This window comes from Gopherus flavomarginatus, chromosome 4, assembly GCF_025201925.1.
Source record: "Gopherus flavomarginatus isolate rGopFla2 chromosome 4, rGopFla2.mat.asm, whole genome shotgun sequence".
In the NCBI taxonomy this organism is placed as follows: Eukaryota; Metazoa; Chordata; order Testudines; family Testudinidae; genus Gopherus; species Gopherus flavomarginatus.
Genome location: NC_066620.1, coordinates 35,356,296 through 35,376,929, shown reverse-complemented (window position 1 = coordinate 35,376,929; position 20,634 = coordinate 35,356,296). Strand labels below are relative to the sequence as shown.

Below are 20,634 nucleotides of genomic sequence, written 5' to 3'. Positions count from 1 at the left end.
CAGTCCTTGAGGTTGCCCTGTGAGGTGCAGCAGACTGTGCAGGACCTTCCATTTGAAGGCAAGTTGCTCTTTTCTGAGCAAATGGACTTGAAGCTGCATAGTCTGAAAGACTCCAAAGCCACCCTGAAATCCCTGGGATTGCATGTACCGGCTCCTGCCAGGAAGCACTCTAAGCCCCAATCGACGGCCCACTTCCACCAACCACAGCAGAGACAAGACTACAGCAGGAGATGGAGTAGAGGCTATAAGAGAAGTTCTCCGTCCCAGTCCTAGTCTGCCCTGGTGCCTGCCTCCCTCTTCCTCCTCCCGTGCCCCGCTCCCCTGTGCCCTCCTGAGACAATCTGCGGGGTCTAAGCAGGACTTTTGATGGCAGTGTGTGGATCTGATTTCTCCTATATTTGTGGACTGGTTAGGATTACAGGCGTGCTTCTATCAAGCGTGGGCCCGCATTACTTCAAATCTCTGGGTGCTACGCACGATAGAACTAAGATATACCCTTCAAGTCAGTTGTTCACCTCCTTCCCATCCCTCTTCAAGCACTTTCTCACAAACAACTTCTGGCCCAGAAGGTGCAGTCGCTTCTAAGTGTGGGAGCAGGGGAAGAGATTCCACTGGAGCTAAGAGGGTCAGGGGTTCTGCTACATTTGAACTGCTGGCAATGTGCTCTCTGCTCTATCTGTTCTGGAATGTGTCCTCCCTGGCCATCATTACTTCAGCCAGAAGGGTCTCAGAGATCCAAGCCCTTACTTCAGAACCACCATTCACAGTCTTTTTCAAGGACAAGATGCACCTGTGGGCCCACGCGGCCTTCCTGCCAAAGGTGGTCTCACAATTCCATAGTAACCAGGATATCTTCCTATCCTATTCGTTATAAGAAGCCACATGCTAACAGGGAGGAACAGACATTCCATGCGCTGGATGTTAGGCGTGCTCTAGCATTTTACATAGAAAGGACTAAACCCTTTTAGAAATCCACTCAGGTCTTTATAGCCATTGCAGACAGAGTGAAAGGCCGTCCAGTCGCAGCACACAGAATCTCATCGTGGATCACTTCCTGTATTACACATGCTACGACCTACCAAAGGTCCCAGCTCCTCCACTGACAGCCCTTTCTACAAGAGCCTCAACCATCATCAGCTGCGCCCAAGTTCTGATTCAGGACATCTGTAGGGCAGCAACATAGTCATCAGTCCATACTTTTGCATCCCACTATGCCATCACCCAGCAAGCTAAAGACAATGTGACTTCTGGCCAAGCAGTGTTACAGTCAGTGTGCCAGTGAACTCCAAACTCTCCACTGGTGCAGCTTCTTGGGAGTCACTACATTGGAATGGACATGCACTCAAAGAAGAAAAAACGGTTACTAGTCTTCTGTAACAACCGTTCTTTGAGATGTGTTGCTCATGTCCATTCCAAACCTCTTCCTCCCCCGCCCCTCATCTGCCCTTCTGTTGGAGTTAGCTTGCAAGAAGGAACTGAGGAGGCAGCAGGTCGGTGGGTCCCTATGTACCACCACTGAGGTGTGACTCCAGGGGGCACCAGAGCCAACCCAACTGATACCACTGAGAGGGAAACTTTCCAGCAGCGGTGTTCAGAGCGAGTAGACACCTATGTTAGAATGGACATGAGCAACATATCTTGAAGAACAACAGTTACAGAAAATTAGTAACCATTTTTTTCAAGTTCCTAAGTAACTTAAATGCATCGAGCTTAAAAGCCAGGTGTTGATTTGAGAAAACATAGCATCTCATTGGAGAACAGATAGGCCATCAGTATTCTGACCATCAAAGCAGTACTCTGTGTTTTAAAAATGTTGAGAAATTTGGCTTCTAGGAAACTTCTATTGCTCAGGATGCACAAACCAAAGAAAGTCAAACTCAAATGGTGATTTTAATGTATGTGTGCTCTTGAGAACACTAGTGGGCATGAATGTGAGGTGCATTACAAAGAGTGTTTATCAGCAGGTCTTCTAATTTGTGAAATTCTTCCTCTCAGTAAAGCTTTTTAAATTAACATTATATCAATAATGTATTGGATATATTAAAAAGTGTTCTATGAAATCACATGGATTTTTTTATATTACAGTGCAGAATCATAGTGAGAAATGTTAATGTTTCAGCCAGAACTGAGCCCCTTCACCTCTGGTCCCCAAATATCACTTCGTTCTGTGTCTTATTTGCAAAGGACAATTTATCCATAATGCCTAACTAAAAGTTCATTTTCATGTAACGTGTTTCTCTTCCTGGAAGGGCAAGAGGTCCCGCTTGTGTCATGCTCTTGTGTAAAATCTGTTTAAAATTGGGGTGAAAGGTCTCACTATGACAATCTAAGCTGTGAAAAGTGAATTGCAAGAAATTTTTAAAACATAAATATAGAATGAATATTTCAAATTGTGTGAGATTGCACCTTGTATTTAAAGAGCAGCATTTTAACCCTCTGCTCCCAGTGCACTGGCTCCATTCTCCAGCAGGTCTCTTTGGTACCAGTCATGTCATGACATGTTATAGTATTACAGTAAAATAAGAGCTGTGAGCCTAGATAACTTGTTATCCTTACTAATAAAGCACTCATCACGTAATCCCCCGTTTACATAATTTACAAAAATTGCTGTTCACTTTTAATAGTTAAATAGATTTGCAAATAATTAGATAAAACATATGTCCTTGAACTACTGAGGTAGAAATCAGCAAAAGCTATTTTGTGTAATCTCTTGCAATCATGTTGTTACCATAGAAACCTTACTTTGCTGTAGCAGTAATCTTGCTTTTTCATTATAAGAATTGGCAAGTTCCAGTATGGTAATTACTGAAACATAGCATTGCTTTCATCGTGTTATGTTTAATGAGAAGGTGATTTCAGTACAGAACCTCATTTCGGATAGTCTGTATACCTTGTCTCTCTGTTCTGGGCTGAAATGTGACAGACAAGTTCTTAGTTCTGAAGTGGATTTTCAGGTTAAGTAAAAATGCTAAAATTGATGTTTTTTCCCATCACTTCTTTTGCCTCTCTCTTAATGGACTTTTTAAATTTCTAGTATTTCTGATGGGTTCCTTAGGAATCACTTCCACAGTTCTCGCCCAGCCCTCATGTTTGCAGTTTTGTTGTAGCTGTGTTGGTCCCAGGACATGAGAGAGACAAGGTGGATGAGGTAATATCTTTTTTTGGACCAACTTCTGTTGCTTGAAGGGACAAACTTTCAGGCTTCATAGAGCTCTTCGTCAGGTCTGGAAAAGGAGTCTAGCATGTCCAAGCTAAATGCAAGGTGTAACAGACTTAGCATAAGCACTTTGTAGATGACCACTTAAAATGAAATGGTCAATTAACACCTCTGCAGTTGCAGGACAATGGCGGGTTCCTAGGCAGCAAGGTGTGTTAAAAGTTGTTGTAATGGGCCATAAAACCCATGTCCTGGGCCTTGTCTATACTACACAGTTCTGTTGACAAAGGTCAGGTTTTGTCATCAAAACAATGGAGGTATGCACACTACAGTGCTACTTCTGCTGCCAAAACTCTCCTGTGTTGCCCACAAAATAAAACCACTTTGACAAGAGGCATAGAACTTTTTGCAACAAAGTTGCATCGACAAAGTGCCAGTGTAGATACCCCACTTGGTTATATCGCTGTAAATGACCTCCAGAAGATATCACACAATGCCTAACCTGACCACTCTCATCAGCCGTTAGAACTCTGCTGCCTTGCACCCAGGTACATAGGCATCCACCCCTCCCCCTTTAAAGGCCAGAGAATTTTTGAAATTCTACTTCCTGTTTACTTGGTGTGGAGAGCTCACATTGCATCATCCCAGTTGACCATGGCAGCTCCATGAAGCAAACGCTCTCCTGCTTGGAGCACACCTGAATTGCTGGATCTGCTGGCATTTAGGGGAGAGGCGGCTGTGCAGTCCCAGCTCTGCTCCAGTCATATTAACTTCAATACCTATGGGCAGATTTCTCGTGGCTTGTTGGATAAGAGCTGCCAACGGGGGACATATCAGTGCCGTGTGAAGATAAAGTAACTGAGGCAGGTGTACCAGAAGGCAAGGGAGGCAAACCATCACTCTGATGCTGCACCGAAGACCTGCCGCTTCTATGAGGAGCTGGGCGCCACCTCGACAGCGACCCAACCTCCACTGGCAAGAGACCTGGAGATACTGTGGGGGGGAGAGGGGCCCTGAAGACAACGGACGGCAGACTCAACCCCAAGGACAAAGTGCGGGACAAGGGGGTTGAGTTGGATGACAAGGTGGGACAGTTGACAGGGTTGTCTAGGAGCGTGGTGAGCCAGGACCTCTTCTCCACCCAGGGACAGTGAGAAAGTGATTTGTTATGTTAAGAGAGGTGTATTTTACTACAATGATTCTTTGCTGTGCATGAACTAACAATCATACTTCTGTAGAAGCACAGGAAACAATACACAGATCTGACGTTTACACATCAACAGAGGGCCTCTGCCAGATAAGGAAGTGACCAAGGCGGAGCGGGGAGGACATGTTCCAAGAGGTGCTTCCATCCTCAGAAGCCATAAAAAGAGAACGGAGGGAGTGGAGAGAGACCCTGAAGGAAAAATTTTAAAATGGAAAGGCAGGACAGAGAGGAGTGCATTGTAAAGGACTAGGAGCAGATGATAAAAGTGATGGAGGAGCAAACAGAGATATTGAAGTCCGTAATCACTCTCCAGGCAAAACACATGCATGTTTCCCTCCCACCCCAGCCAACACAGAACTGCTTTCCATGCCCTCCCCAAACTCCTCCCACAAATTTCTTGCAACTTCCTGGAACACCTCAGTACCCCATTCATGCCACCCCCATTGGTCAGCTTCCAAAATGATAGCTGGACTTACATACAGCTATGGGACTCTATACTGCCCTTCATTGTTGTCTGCCTTCCCACCAAGCCTTTCATGTGTGTTGTTAATTGGTATTAAATAAAAACAAACTCTCTGAAAGATAACCAATCTTTATTTGTCTCCTACATGTGGCAGTTGCTGTTTGTAATAATACATAGTGGTGATCATTTGCTGACTACAGATCCCAGTCAGGAATCATCACAGTTTTCTTGCAAGGCAGCTAGTTAACAAAGCATGGCAGAATGCTCTATAGAAAGAGTTGCATTACTAAGCTCATTATCAAAATATTGCTTTAAAACCTCCCTGATTCGAATAGCCCCCCGTTGTGCCCCTCTAATAGCGCTGGTGTCTGTCTGCTCCATCCCGGGGGGAACTTTTCACCCTTAGCCTCACAAATATTGTGGAGCATCAGCAGACTGCTATGACCATGGGAATGTTTTCCTCGTTTTGGTATAACCTGCCATAAAGGCAGCATGAGCATACTTTTAGTCTGCCAAAGGCACATTCCACAGTCCACTGTGTTCAGCTGCTCCATGAATGCCGGAAGTAATCTGGTGGTGTTTCTTTCCATCACACACAAGCAGGTCAGGCAACTCTGATTCCTGTTCAGATTGGGTGTTTATGATATACTGCATGACCATCTGCAGTGTATTCATAACAGTGACCACAACAGTAGAGCGCAGTGCGGGATCCATCCTTTCACACAAAGATGGTGGGTGCACAATAAACGGGCCATTGAAAAATGCCGCGAAATGCAGTTGGAACCCCATGAATGCTGGGACAGAAAGAACTGCATCATGGGATGATCAGCTCGCCATCCCACAACTCCTATCTGCAGAAGGTGTCAAGTAGGACAATGGGATGGCTATCCACCATGCCCTGCTCTCCTTGTCAATGCTAGAGTACCAAGTGTGGATGCACTCTGCTGACAGAAGGAGCATAGTGTGAAATGCACAAGCAATATAATTATACCCATTTTGATTGTCGGCTTAACTTGCATTGACAAAACTCTGTAGGGCAGACAAGGCCCGAGATGGTGTCTCTGTGAAACTTGAAAACTTGTCCCTTCCATCAACAGAAGTTGGTCCAATAAAAGACATTACCTCATCCACTGTATCTTTTTTAGGTATCATGGTAGATGACCAAAGGAACATAAACTCTAGTGTAATACCATGGCTCATGATCCTTGGAGAAATATAGAGTAAAAGTAGGGAAGTGATATTGCCTGTAGCATTGGTGAGACCACTACTGAAATACTATCCACTTCTGGTGTCCACACTTAAAAAGGATGTTGGGAAAAGATAAAAAGGATTCAGAGAAGAGCTACAAGAATTATTTGAGGTCTGGAAAATACATCTTACAATGAGAAGCTAAAGGACCTCAGTCTATAGTTTATTGAAGAGAAGCTTAAACGTGACTTGATCATGGTCTCAGAGTACCTACAGGGAGAAAATATCTGGATTTTTTAATCTAGCAGACAAAGGTATTTAAAAAAAAAATGTAGTGATTACAAAGCTGAAGTTAGCTTAAAAAAAAAACCTGGAAATTCAGCACAGATTTTTTCAGTGAGGGCAAGTAACCATTGGAACATCTTATCAAGGGATGTGGTAGATTATCTATCCCTTGAAGTCCTTAACTGTAATTTTCAAATGATTTTAGTTCAACCACAGGTAATTAGGTTTGATATGTGAATTAGCGTTTGGAGTTCTGCTGCCTGTGTTATGTAGGAGGTCAAACTAGATCATTATCATGGTCCATTTTTAAAGACTGTTCAAGACAGTCTGCTGGCCTGGGCAAAAGTTCAGTCTGCCATCCCCCTCCTATTCCCAGAACAGAAGTTCTCAATTGGGGTAGGGGGGTGTGCAGTGAGACAAGATGCACCTCCATCATGACGGAGGGACAGGTAGGCCAAATTTGAGTTAATGGCATTGTAACCTGACATGCGGTGTTGCAGTGCCACTCAGGTTGGCCCCAGTTTCCCTAGGCAGAATATGCTGCCCTATGCAGCTGCCTAGTTTGTTTATAACTTATCCATTCTGGTATTAAAATCTGTGAAATTGAAACATCTAGTCTGGGTAAATGGTCCCTTAAAGGGTTAAGGTGTTTCATTAGTTGTTCATGAAGTCAATGTTAAAACAGCTGTTAAATGAACCAAAACATATAAAAAGTACATAATTTACTGTAAGACAACATTGAATCTAATTTATAGAGTTTTTTAATGGGACTTTAATTTTCTCAGTCCTGATCTGCTTTAGGAAAATGTCAAAATGGCAGCTTCATATTTTGCTTCTTTTTTGTACTTTATATACTATAAAAGTATATAGTGAAATGTACTGCTTAAAATCTTTTTATTACAATGCAGTTTCCCTTTTAAGAAACTTGCGTGTCTTAGCTTCTTACAGCAAATAGTGCACTGGGAGTACTTCACTAAAACTTCTCATTGTGGTCTGAATTTTTTGTTCTAATTTTCAGTATGTCATTAAACACTTATTACTTACATTTAGAACAAGAAAGCCAACTGCTACAGTTTGACTCCTCCACAAAAAAATTGTAGTTAGAAAATCCTGATGCATGGGAAAGTATTCCACTGAATATGTTTCTACTCTGTAGCTTTTAGATCATCATATAGGCCTGATGGCTTATAAATTCTTAACTATGTGAGATGTTAATGGGCATTGCAATATATATGTATAAAATTATACCTTATTAATGTGATTTTTAAGGACTTTGTTTCTAGGTGTTTCTTGCAGCACAATATTGCCATTCGTAAGATTGATTTGACAATATTGAAAATGGATTCTAATACAGTGAACAGTGATGAAAATGATTAGTTACCTAGTGAGCCTGCTCACTTTACAGCCAGACTTTCACCTATTCTGGGACTTGCATTAGCACTTAATGTTTCATTTAATAGCTTAGTCCTTAAGAGGCTCGTAAATTGCTGATAAACAGTACTGGCAGACTATTTCACTTCATACTTTACACTATTAATAACAAGGATCACATTTGAATAATATGCTATGGAAATGTAAATGGAAGGAAGTCTCAAGAGCCTATTGTTAACTTACTATGTTTAATTATTACAGCACTTGCTGCTATATTTTATTACTTTGTGGAGGTTCAGAACATTATGTTCAAGGATATAATTTATTATAATCTGCTGCATTGGATTCAGAGCATTGGTAGGTGTTTGTACTCTAGATAGATGTGCGTTCTGTTTAGTGTAACAGTATGTACTTATTAGTAAATGAGGCAACTGCCGCCAACATTTTAATAAGCTAATTGGGCTTTCAGATTTTTAAATGTTAAAATGTTCTTATGGTCAGCCCATACACCTTGGTTTTTAATAGCAATAGGCCTATTATGACAGGACCAAATTTGAGATGACAAGGCAGAACCTATGTTTCTACAATTAATTTTTTGTGTAGTTCACTGATTTTAATGGCCTGTTAGGAGTGATGTAGTAACACTGACTAGGCGTAGCTGTTTTTGTAAGCAAACAGTAACTTAATTGTCTTCAAATATAATTAAACCTGGTGAAATTATTAAAGATTGTAGCATTGTGAATTTGTGGATAATTAGTTGAAATTGATTTGGCTTGTAACTTAGTTACAAAAGAGCGGTGCATGTCTCTATCCTATCTATTTTTACAAGCCAGTTTACTGATGGATTGACCAAGGCTCAAGGCAGTAAAATGAATACTGGAAGGCTACAGAACTGAGTCAGACTGCACACTGCTGACATGATGATATTGCCTAATAACCCAACATGGCTTATAAACATCAGCAAGAGTTACAGCATTATGAAGAGTATTGTGGTAATTCAGTCTTAATACGGGGTGGCCTGGTAAATTTCCCAAGTTTCAACTCGGACAATGGATATCATGAATATAAAAATTCTTAAACTTGCATACCTCCAAGATGTTCATCCTATGCTATGAAAGGTTTCATATGTAGCAAGGAAAGAAATAAAACACTTTTGGATAAAGGTATACTTTCCCCTGTGTAAACTGATCTTAGTGTACCGATTTCATTAATGGACAAAGCAGGTATCTCTATAATAGTTGTACTATTTTTATATTCTCTATAAAAGCACAGTAGCATTATTATAAATTGTTCTGGATTATATATTTATCACACGTGACTATTTTTCAGAATTCGAAATCAGTTGCTGTTTTAGCTTACAACACAAGTTTGACACTGAAATTTTATTGTTTGCTGCAGTCGTGGATCACTAATTTTATCTACCTGTGTAAAGACAGTTTTAAAATTGTAAATGAATATTGTTTATTGCTTTATTTGTGACACTTTAATATACTAATTGTATTTAATGACCTACTAAGACGAGGTGATAAAAACTTGAAACACCTTTCTCAAGCATAGTATGGCAAGGTAATCCAGCTGATAAGTCCAAAGGGCAGTAATAAAAGTCAGCCATGAATGTTTGCTGTAGTAATTGATGTAGCTGATGTTTCTGCTCCTAGGTGAGAGAAATGGCTGCTACTACACTGAGTGGTCTGCTACAGTGCAACTTCCTCACTATGGATAGCCCTGTGCAGGCTCACTTTGAACAGCTCTGCAAGACAAGACTACCAAAAAAGAGAAAGCGAGACCTTGGCACAGTGGTGGATACCATTCCTTCTGCAGGTAAAGATACTGTCTCAGAGAAGCAAACTGTACATTAAAAAAACTGGTTCAGTTACTTTATTTACATCATCCTTAGACAACCCAGATGGCTAGAATAGGCTCTACAGTTAAGGAGGAATCTTCAAGCAATATACATAAAGAAACAGATCTGATGTGTATGCAAATATTTTATAATACTTTATGTATTTTGTGTATGCAAATATTTTATAAACCATCATGATAAAATATTTTTGTTTATAGATCTGACTTTTTTCGTGCATGTTTGTATTGCTCCTAGCACAATGGGGTCCCAATCCCAATTAGGTATTTTGAGTGCTGATACATACAAATGTTAAATAACAATATACTACCACAGAGCAGTTATATGGCTAGATTAATAGGTTTTTGTGGTTTATTCTTATACCTAGGGTGTACTGCTTACCAGTCTCCATGAATGTACATGTATTCAGAGACTCGTCAAAGAGGAAGTGGTTATTTTACCAGTAAGTGTAGTTCTTTGAGGGTTGTCTTAGCAGTCACGCTCCTCATCCACCTTCACCTGTGAGGCACCGGAGAAAGGAACTAAGTTAGAGCTTGCCCTCCCTAGAACTTTCAGTGGCATTCGACTGTATTTACATGAGCCCCAATAGGAACAGTTTACCAGAAAGTTACAGAACACTGATCCAGGCATTTTTGAGTCCACTGTGTGTAGATTAGCAGAGGCAGCCCTTGAACTGGTAAATAACCTCTCCTTTTTGATTCTTCACAAGAGCCTGTAATGGATAGAAGAGGTGGAGATTAAAAATTCCCCTAGTATGGATGTTAGTTGCACTTTACTGCTCATGACAACTTACATTTAATGTGTATTTATTTTAGTACTTTTCATACGTTAAAAATAGCTGGAATTACTGAAAGTGAAGTTTCAAGTCTGGCTGTGTTATGGAAACATATTTTGAGAGATTTGTATCCTGCCACATGTATATTACAGTCTTTTCATTGCAGACTTGGTTAAGCGCCATGCTGGTGTGCTTGGACTTAGTGCATGTATTTTGTCAAGCCCTTATGATGTGCCCACTTGGATGCCCCAGCTTCTGATGGACCTCAGTGCCCACCTTAATGATCCTCAGCCTATTGAGGTAAAAATAGTCTGATTCTATTTATTTTTTCTCTTTTAATCTAAAACATGTCTATCGTCCTTACAGTAGCTTCCTGAAGAAAGACTGTGAAGGAATATGTTTGTCACAGTGTGACATTTTTTCTTCAAAAGTTCATAACTTTGCTAAATCCAAACCTGCTTTAACTCAGAGGCACCTTATGAAAGCATGCCAATTCCTTGCCATAGTTCTATTTCTGCCTCAGTCATTTCTACTCTAGAGCCAAAAATAAATTAAGTAGAAAGCTGAGAGTTTTATTTATAATGGGGGGAATTCCCTTACTTTCCTTGTACTTTCTCCCACACACAAAGTATGTGTCTGTCTCTGTTATGTTGTCTCCCCTCCCTCCTGTTCATGCTGCCTTGATGAGAGGCTTCATTAACAACATGTTAACCCTTGAGGGCTCATCATTTAGCAGCAAGGCATTCCCTGGGAAATATCCCACCCTCTAACTTCACCACCTCAACCAAGCTTCACAATTATCATTGCTATGTACAGTATTAAATTGTTTGTTTAAAATATATACTGTGTATATATCTATATAATATATAGTTTTTTTGTCTGGTGAAAAAAATTTCCCTGGCACCTAACCCCCCCTATTTACATTAATTCTTATGGGGAAATTGGATTTGCTTAACATCTTTTCACTTGGTCGCATTTTTCAGGAACATAACTACAATGTTAAGCAAGAAATTACTGTAGCTGTTGCTAGCACTCCAACTATACTATTGTTATTAACTATAGTGTTTAAACTTTGTGGAGGGGAATTTCCTGGAAAGAGCTAACCAGATCTGCTAGGGCTTACTTTTATTGGATTACAAAAATTAAATCTGGAGAGTGTATATAATTATTTTGCCTTTAAGGTGCACCAAATGAGATCTGTTAAATAATAATAAGAGACAATCCTATTATCATTTAATATATCTCATTTGGTGCACCTCAGAGGCAAAATTACGATATCTCTGGAATAATGATAGACAATATCTCTGGAACGTGACACTAAAAGTTTGATCTCCACCCACTTTGCAAGTTGTGTTTGACTGAACAAAAATTATTGTTTAAGCCTTTTACCATCTGTCTGTCCAGCACTGAAAAACCCAGTAGAGCCTGAGCCCCTACAGTAGCATGAACAAGATTGAAAATTCAAAGGCAGAAGATGATCAAGATTAATAAGGATTTATCATAGGGCTCCAAAGTTTGCAAAACAAAAAAAAAACCAACTGGCAAAGGTTCTTTCACCTTACGTAAGAGCCTTGACAACACTGATCTAGAGATATTAGAATTTAAAACTAGTTGTAAATGCTACAATCTTACAGATCTGGACTGGATGAACTTTTGGGGGTCCATTCCATACTTCCCAACTGTCTAAACGTATACAAATGCTAGTTTAGGAGTATCATCAAAATATAGAAGTACCTGTTCTTCTTCGAGTGGAGTCCCTGTGAGAGCTCCACTTCAGGTGATTGTGTGCCCTGCGCCTCTAGTCAGAGAATCTCAGTACCTGGCTGGGCTGCAGATGCACTCTCACTGCCTTGTGCCTGCAGTGGCAATTAACTAGTGCTGTGCAGCCCTTTCACCCACCAGTTCCTTCTCAGCCACCCTTGGTCCGAGTTGGAGCTCCAGCAATGCGCGCTTTCACTTTTACCTCAGATGTAGTTGAATTAAATTAGTCAAGTAGCTTAGTATAAGAACCTTTTATTTCTTTTTCTCCCCATTAAAAAATAAATAAAAAATGTTCCTTTCATCCTCTTAAGGGACATTATTTTTCCTCAGAACGCACGGGTCGCCTGGCTTTAAACACTGCCTCTCTTGTCACGAGGCAATTCTGCTTTCTGATGAACATTCGCAATGTGTCTGGTGCCTGGGGGAAACTTATGTGCCCCAGAAGTGCACCCATTGCCACAGTCTTAAGACCTGGACAAGGAAAGTGAGGGATCTTAAATTGAAACTTATCCTAATGGAGAAGTCTCTCCGTCCCACCTTAGGCTTGGGCTCGCAAACTTCTCCTGCCTCTTTATCACCGCAGGCAGCTTCTGACAGACCCCCCTCCTCCACCCTGAAAGGAAGGGACCTATCTCCTCAAGGACGTGTAGAGAGGAGAGCTAACACGCCCCCTACCAAGACCGCATCAAAGAGGAAACGTTCCCCAACTCCATCCACCACGTCGGTACCGAACATGCCATGGTTTAGTACCTTTGAGTCGGCAGGGATCTCCAGTACCAGCAGTACCATCAGAGCCACAGACACTAAGCAGGCAGGCTCTATAAAGGAGGGCAGACAGAAGACCACCTCCTCCATCTTGGCACCAGCAGCACAGACGAAGTGCTGCTCCGTAACAAGCAAATTTGCAGTACAAAAGGCAATAGCGCCACCTGCTGGCCCTTTGTTTAGTAGCACAGACACTGCACCGCAGATTGCCACGCCATCCTCAGCATGCTCGCTGTCGGCTCCTTTCCTGCTGGTACCACAAGGTCCCCTGGTACTCCCACTATTCTCTGTACCACCTTTCACACAGGTACATTCATTGGTACCACAGCCTCAAGAGTTCCTTGCTCTGAAGAACCTGACAATTGCCCCAGTACCACAATCATCTCTCCTCTGTACCAATACTACTTCGGTACTTTTGCTACCACTCACTCCACCAGTTACAGCCGCTCCTCCTTTCTCTAGTGAGGAGGATGAAGATGAAGAAGATGGGAAGTTTTTTCCTCCCAACACTCTTCACTTATGCAAGGCAGTGTTCGGTCCACACATCAGGAATGCCCTTAGCCTCTGCCAGGGTCTGAATTTCCAGGGTGGTATGCTTACCCCTGGAAACCCCCACCTATGCCCTTCCCATTTCAGTGGGCATTCTGTGACCAATGAGCAGCTTATAGACAGTTTTACCCCAGATCCCTAAGTGGCACCACAGAGGTACATAGGCAGTCTTCACCACAGTCTACAGTGCTACCAGCTGCCCCTCCCAAACAGAGTGTTGCGGGAAGGGAAGACATTTTAGCTCAGGAGGCAACTCCTGCCACCTGCACTTCATTGTCACTGGGTGAGAGTATTATACCCTTTACACCGACTGCTGGAGATGATTTCAGGAATTTCCCGGAGCTCTTCAAAAGAATAGCAGACACACTCCAGGTAACCCTAGAGGAGATCTCCGAGTCATGTCACAAGCTTTTGGATATACTTCACATCACTTGCTCCAATATTGCCCTTCAGATTAACTCAGCAATCATGGAACCTGCCACAAACATCTGGCAGACCCCTACTGCTGTCCCACCCACACGTAAGAGAGCGGACAAACAATATTACATCCCTTCAAAAGTCAGTGAACAGGGCAAACAGCATTACTCTAGAACCACCCCTTATGACAAAGAGTGGAAAAGATGGGACTTACTAGCCGCAAGGCCTATTCATCAGTGACACTACACTTCCAGATTGCTAATTATGAAGCACTGATGGTGAAGTATGACCATACAAACTATTCCAAATTTTCTGACTTTTTTGTCCTCTGGTATGTAGTCAATAGAGAGCAGTTTACATTGCTCATTTCCGCTCTTGGCTAGAACTGCCCTCCAAGCCTCTTTGGACTCTACTGACACCATGGCAAGGACCATCGTACACACAGCAGCCAAGACAATACAATAACCAGAGGTGTAGATAGAGACCATCCAGACGTAGACTAAGCTCCTCCCAACCCACCACGTCTCAGCGATCAATCTCTAAACAGCAGATTTGAAGGCTTGGTCAAGGGCTTACCAGACGTCCCTCCAACTTTTGCTGCCAATACTACCTCCCATCAACCATCCCTTTACCAATCGTCTAATACTGTTCTATCCAAACCGGCAAACCATCACTTCCAATAGATGGGTACTGGAAATCATCAAGCCTGGCTATGCCCTCCAGTTCCTCTCCATTCCTCCTACTCACCCTCCCACCCTGTCCCTCTTCAGGGACCCCTCGCACGAGCCCTTCTTGAGACAGGAGGAGGAGCATCTCCTACAACAGGGCGCAGTAGACAGTTCTGGTACATCACAGAGGGAAGGGCTTCTGCCTCTCAGGAATGGTCACCTGTCAGGAATGGTCTAGATAATACTTAGTGCTGCCCCAATGCAGTGGACTGGACTAGATCTCTCGAGGTCTCTTCCAGTTCTGTGATTCTATTCTCATTATTTTTTTAACCCAAAAGAAGTCTGGAGGATGGAGACCCATCCTCGATCTCAGGAAGCTAAACAAATTTCTCAGAACACAACATTCAGGATGGTTGTGTTTGCTACAGTCATTCCAGCACTGGAACAAGGGGATTGGTTTGCAACCCTCAACCTGAAAGATGCATATTTTCCTATTTCTATATGCCGTATGCACAGGAAATTTCTTTGGTTTGTACTAGGACAGGGCCATTTCCAATATACAGTACTACCCTTTGCCTCTCCACGGCCCCCTGATTATTTTCCAAAGCCTTTGCTGTAGCGGCAGTCCACCTTCGCAAGCACGGAGTTGTGATATACCCCTACTTAGACAACTGTCTAATCAAGGCTCACACTTGGGCAGAAGCCATCACAGTCACGCACCAGACAATGTCACTCTTCACCAGTCTCAGTCTACAAATGTCCAAAATTCCACATTAACGCCAGTCCAGAAACTGGACTTAATTGGCGTGTGTCTAAATTCTCTAGAAGCAACAGCATCATTACCTTTTCAGAGATTCACCTCTCTAACGAACCTCATCAATACCTTGGTGCTCAGCCCAAGGATATTGGCCAGGACCTGTCTTCAGGTACTAGATCACATGGCAGTGACCACATATGTGGTGAAACATGCCAGACTGCACATGCGCTCTTGCAGTGTTGGTTCAAGATGGTATTTACACCACACAAACGCAATTTGAACAAACTTCTGAGTATGCCAATGAAAGTCAAGGACTCACTACAATGGTGGACTCACCCACACAACGTTTGCGCAGGTGTTCCTTTCCTTTAGCCTCCTCTCAAATTGATAATCACAACGGATGCCTCTCTACTAGGGTGGGGTGCCCAGCTAGGCAAGTTCAGAGAAGATGGTCTCCTTCCTAATCAACACTCACATCTGTGTACTGGAGAACATGGTCTCCTTCCTAATCAACACTCACATCAGTGTACTGGAATTACATGCAATTCACAAGACCTGTGCACATTTCATGCCTCTGATAAAAGACAAAAACATACAGATCATGATGGGCAATGCAGCCTTCATGTTCTACATAAATAAACAGGGAGGAGTAAGATCACACTTGGTATGTATGGAGGCCATAAAACTCTAGACATGGTACATACAACACAAAGTCACCATATCAGCTACCTACCTGCTGGAGTCTCAGAATATCACAGCCGACACATTAAGTCGAAAGTTCTCGAATGGCCACGAGTGGGCAATCAATATCTGCGTGATCCAGATCAAATTGCAACTATGGGGGTTCCCCGCGATAGACCTATTCGCCACAAAATGAAACAGCAAATGTCCAGTCCTGGAGTGGGTCTGGGATCAGGATCCAACGACGATGCATTTTTCATTCCGTGGCATGTACCCTTCCTGTACGCTTTTCTTCCCATCCCATTGCTCTCCAGCGTCCTGAACAAGATCAGAATCAATCAAGCCAAAGTCATCTTGATAGCACCAGCATGACCCAGACAAACCTGGTACCCATACCTGAAAAAGATGACGTCATACCCCTGTGTCTTCTCCCACTTCTTCCAAATCTCCTCTCTTAGGACCTGGGTCAGACTCTGCATCCAAACCTGGAGTCGCCCCATCTCATATCTGGCTCCTCAGTGGTTCCATGGCAAGGAGATAACGAGTTCTGAGGATATGAAAGACATCCTGCTAAACAGAAGAAGGCCCACTACATGGGCTACATACCTACCATAAATGGAAGAGATTCCAGATGTGGTGCCTAAACAAATCGACGCCACCACCTCTCCCATATCAGTGGTAATGGACTACATGCTGTACCTGAAGAAATCTGGCCTTTCAGTGAGTTCACTGCGGATGCATTTGGCAGCCATTACAACATTCTATGACAGTGGACAGCATTTCGTTCTTTGCTCACCCAGTTGCCAAAAGATTCCTCCAGGGAATGCGCAGCTTCTACCCAGAACTCAGAGCCCCAATGCCCCTGTAGGATCTGACTTGAGTGCTTCGATCTCTCACAACCACCCTATTCAAACCCTTGGCCACATGTTCTCTTCTACATCTTTCCATGAAGGAGTCACCTAGTCACCATCACATAAGAGAAATTTCTGCTCTTATGGCTGGACCACCGTATATGTTTTGTGTTTTGTTTTTTGTTTTTTTCAAAAACAAGGTCACTCTGACCTCACCCCAAATTTTTGCCTAAAGTCCTTTCTTCCTTCCACATCAATCAGCCTATCCATCTTCTCACATTCTTCCCTAAACCTCACAGGGACAGGCAAGAAGCGATTTTCCACACCCTGGACATTAGAAGGGCGCTAGCCTTTTATCTTGAACAGACCAAATCATTCAGGAAAACTCCTAAATTGTTCCTCTCCACCTCGGACCGCTTCAAAGGCAAACCCATCTCTAAGCAGAGACTTTCCAGATGGATTTCAGATTGCATTCAGCTCTGTTACTGACAACATGACCTACAATCCCCCTCAAGAGTTAGAACACAGTCCACAAGATATGTATCCACATCAGTTGCCTTCCTGCATGATATGCCTATTACTGACATATGCAATGCAGCTACTTGGACATCTCCTCACACATTCATTCAACACTACATCATCGATCAGGTGTCAGCCTCTGACACTTGGCTGGGACACACTTTTTTATTATCCATTCAGGCCTAGCTCCAAATTACCTCTTTTCCCCTGAGGGGAACTGCTCTATAGTCACCTTAAAGTGGCTCACCCACAGGGACTCCATTCGAAGAAGAGAGGGTTATTCACCTTGTGCAGTAACAGGTTCTTTGAGATGGTTGTCCCTGTGAGTGCTCCACTACCCACGCTCCTCTCCTCTACTTAGGAGTTCCAATTAATTCCTCTGCGGTAGAGAAGGAACTGGGGCTGCGGGTGCTGCACAGCACTAGTTAATCGCCGCTGCAGGCATGAGATGGGGAGAGTGCATGTGCAGCCCAGCCAAGATTTCTGTCGAAATTCTCTTGACTAGAGGCGCAAGGGCGCACAATCACCTGAAGTGGAGCACCCACAGGGATTCACATCTCAAAAAACGTCAGTTACTGCACAAGGTGAGTAACCCTCTCTTACATCTGACTATATTTGTTACCCCCGTTAGGGAGACTTTCCACAGATGTGAAACCGTTTTTAAAATATATCAAAAATTAATACAGATCTATTTTTTTGTTGCCTGCTATACAGATGACAGTAAAGAAAACACTGTCCAATTTCCGGAGAACACACCATGACAACTGGCAGGAGCACAAACAGCAGTTCACTGATGACCAGCTGCTTGTCCTTACAGACCTCTTAGTATCACCATGCTATTATGCTTAAATAGGTAAGGCTGTGTTTATTTTGGTTTAATTAGAAAACACTGCCATTTTATGATATCCACTCTAGCCATCCAGTCAAAGAGAAGGAAAGAAGGTCCCAGATCCAGGGAAAAACATTCCCTCCAAACAAAGTCACTATCAATGCTCAGTGGGGCATCTTCTGTTGGTTGAAAACTCTGCTTGTAGTGACCTGCTATTTATCTTTAATGTGCAGTCCCTTATTTTTGTTTGAATGAAGTAAACTAAAAGGCTAGGACTTCAGAAGAAAAGAAGTTTTGTCAACACTTCCTTTGCTCCCAAACCTTCTCAGCCCATAAACTGCCCTCTGCATTTCTGTCAGAGGAGCATCACTAGAGAGACACAAGGTACCTTGAGACTGAGCATAGCACATTCACGGTGTTCCTGGTACTTGTTGATCTGCAGAACAAGGAATCAGACTTGAATTTGAACCCTGATCTCTTGCAGGGGAATGCTATGTGTTGTTACTGGACCACTGTGCCAGCCGGCAAGGGAATTTTTTAATCATCATTTTCTGTAGTATCACGAGAATATGATGAAGATAAAATCTTGTTTTTAATTATTTCTGTTTCAGGTTCTTCTTGGAAAACATGAGGACCTAGAAACATTTCTGCAAAAATAAAGGAAACTCAAAACTAATTTATTGTGTATGGAACTTTTAGTCTTGGAAATCGTGATGCCTAATCAAAACCATTTTTTAAATACAAATATTAGGTTCTAACAGAGCTCTATTCATCACGAATTACAACTTCACAGGGAGTAACTATGGGAACCCTGCATTCTTCCATTAGTGCATCTGCAGGGCCAGATCATTACTTGTTTCAAAGTGTAATGTCATGGGCCTGCATTATACAACCTTACCACCTTCACTCTCTGCTCACTGGCTTACACCACCCATCTCCTCCTTTTTCTTTCTTATTCCGTGTGCCCAGTCATTTTTTACATCAGTGGATTTGCAGAGCACACGACTGCAAGTCTGAACATTCTAAGGGAAGTGCTCCAGTTTTGGTTGACATTTTTTAACTGATCAACCTGCAGGAGCTGGTGTCTATGAACCTCAAACCCACCTACTCCCATGATAAGAGGCCAGGAACCTATTTTTTTCAAAGGACTTTTTTTCACTGCTTGCATTCAAGTACCCGTTAGGTGACAAACTCTGTACCATTTAATCCAGCTGAGAGTTGGACTACCCTTTTAAATCTTACCTTCTATGGAAATGTAAATATGCATTCTGTCCTATGTATCTGAGATCAGTACTATGGAAAGTGAGGCAATTTCCATGGTCTGGCCAAGTTTTAGCAGGTAAACTGATCAGGTGCACAACTTAAACCCATGACCATCTGCAGCTTCCTACTGGTGGAAGGCAGTGGATCTTTTCAGATGAATAGAGCCCATAGATATGAATTTTTTGCTATCAAGCAATGTTTTAATTCAGAGACTGAAGAGTATGTACAGTGTGCAAAAGCACTGAATTTTTTTAACAGAATATTCACGTTAAAAAGACTATTAGTCGCTATTTGGAGAAGCATACCTTGCATAAATGGAAGACTGCTAAGATTGTGAAAGTTATGTTTTTGGTTTTGATTTTTTGCCTGCAACTTTGTTCAGAGACTGATATCTATTGGCTATTTAACGACATGTTTAATATGTGTTACATAGATGTAAAAGACTGTATAAATTGTAGAGGCATTGCTTTGGGAAGACATTGTACAGTTTGCAACCTTTTACATAACATCATTGTGAGATTAATTTGTAAAAATTCACACTTCAATGTTAATACTATAGTGCTTCTGGCTTTTGTATCAAATCAAATGCCATTAGTATTTTTTAAATTATTTTCTTTAGCAAAATATTGTTCCTTGTTTAAAAGGCAGAAATTTTATTTTGTTTTAGTTTTCATTTATCTCATGACTACATCTGAAGAGGATTTTAATGCAGCATTTGTGGCCATCTCTAAGTGCTAACATCACATGTTTTGATGTGATAAGATTACAGAATGCAAGGTACCTCCTGCAGTGAAATAGTTCACAAGTTGATGTGTTTCATCTTTCACACAACCTGTACAGTCTTCCTTACAGGAGCACTACAATACGTTTTGAAATATCTACCTGCTGATTGAGTGACTCAATACAATTTTAAAGCACAGCAGTGTTCCTAGTACAGTATTTACTAAGTGTCAGCACACAGATGTAACCACTGTATAGCGTAGTGCCAAAATTATTTCAATTGTGTACCTAGTTTAAAACCCAATAAATGGATTGTTTGTAACATCTGCATTTTTTGTCTTGAGCAGAAGTTCACTACTTTCAGAGTCTAATTTAGGATTGTCTACTCCAATTTTCTATGGAGTTTTTATATCAGATCTATATGCATTGTGGAATTCAGATGAATTCAGGTTGTTTATGTAGTGCAGCCTGTAGGTTGCCATTTTAAAATTTTGTGTAATAACAATAATCTCTTTACCCATTATTGAAATGCACTGCGTCAGGGATA

At 42.0% G+C, this 20,634-nt stretch overlaps 1 protein-coding gene across 3 annotated transcripts in view; it reads left to right on the top strand.

Annotated features, from left to right (window-relative positions):
- The window catches only part of PSME4 (proteasome activator subunit 4), a 241,970-nt gene extending 221,553 nt beyond the window's left edge, over positions 1 to 20,417 (top strand). For 2 of the 3 annotated variants that reach the window (XM_050951719.1, XM_050951720.1), the window contains 4 exons: positions 9,330 to 9,492; positions 10,474 to 10,607; positions 17,990 to 18,128; positions 18,716 to 20,417. In XM_050951719.1, coding sequence (XP_050807676.1) covers positions 9,330 to 9,492; positions 10,474 to 10,607; positions 17,990 to 18,124 — 432 coding nt within the window. In that variant the 3' untranslated portion in view covers positions 18,125 to 18,128; positions 18,716 to 20,417. Of the gene's footprint in view, positions 1 to 9,329; positions 9,493 to 9,899; positions 9,964 to 10,473; positions 10,608 to 17,989; positions 18,129 to 18,715 lie in introns of those variants that run through there. The other variant, XM_050951721.1, reaches the window with a different exon arrangement.
- Positions 20,418 to 20,634: the final 217 nt, after the last annotated feature.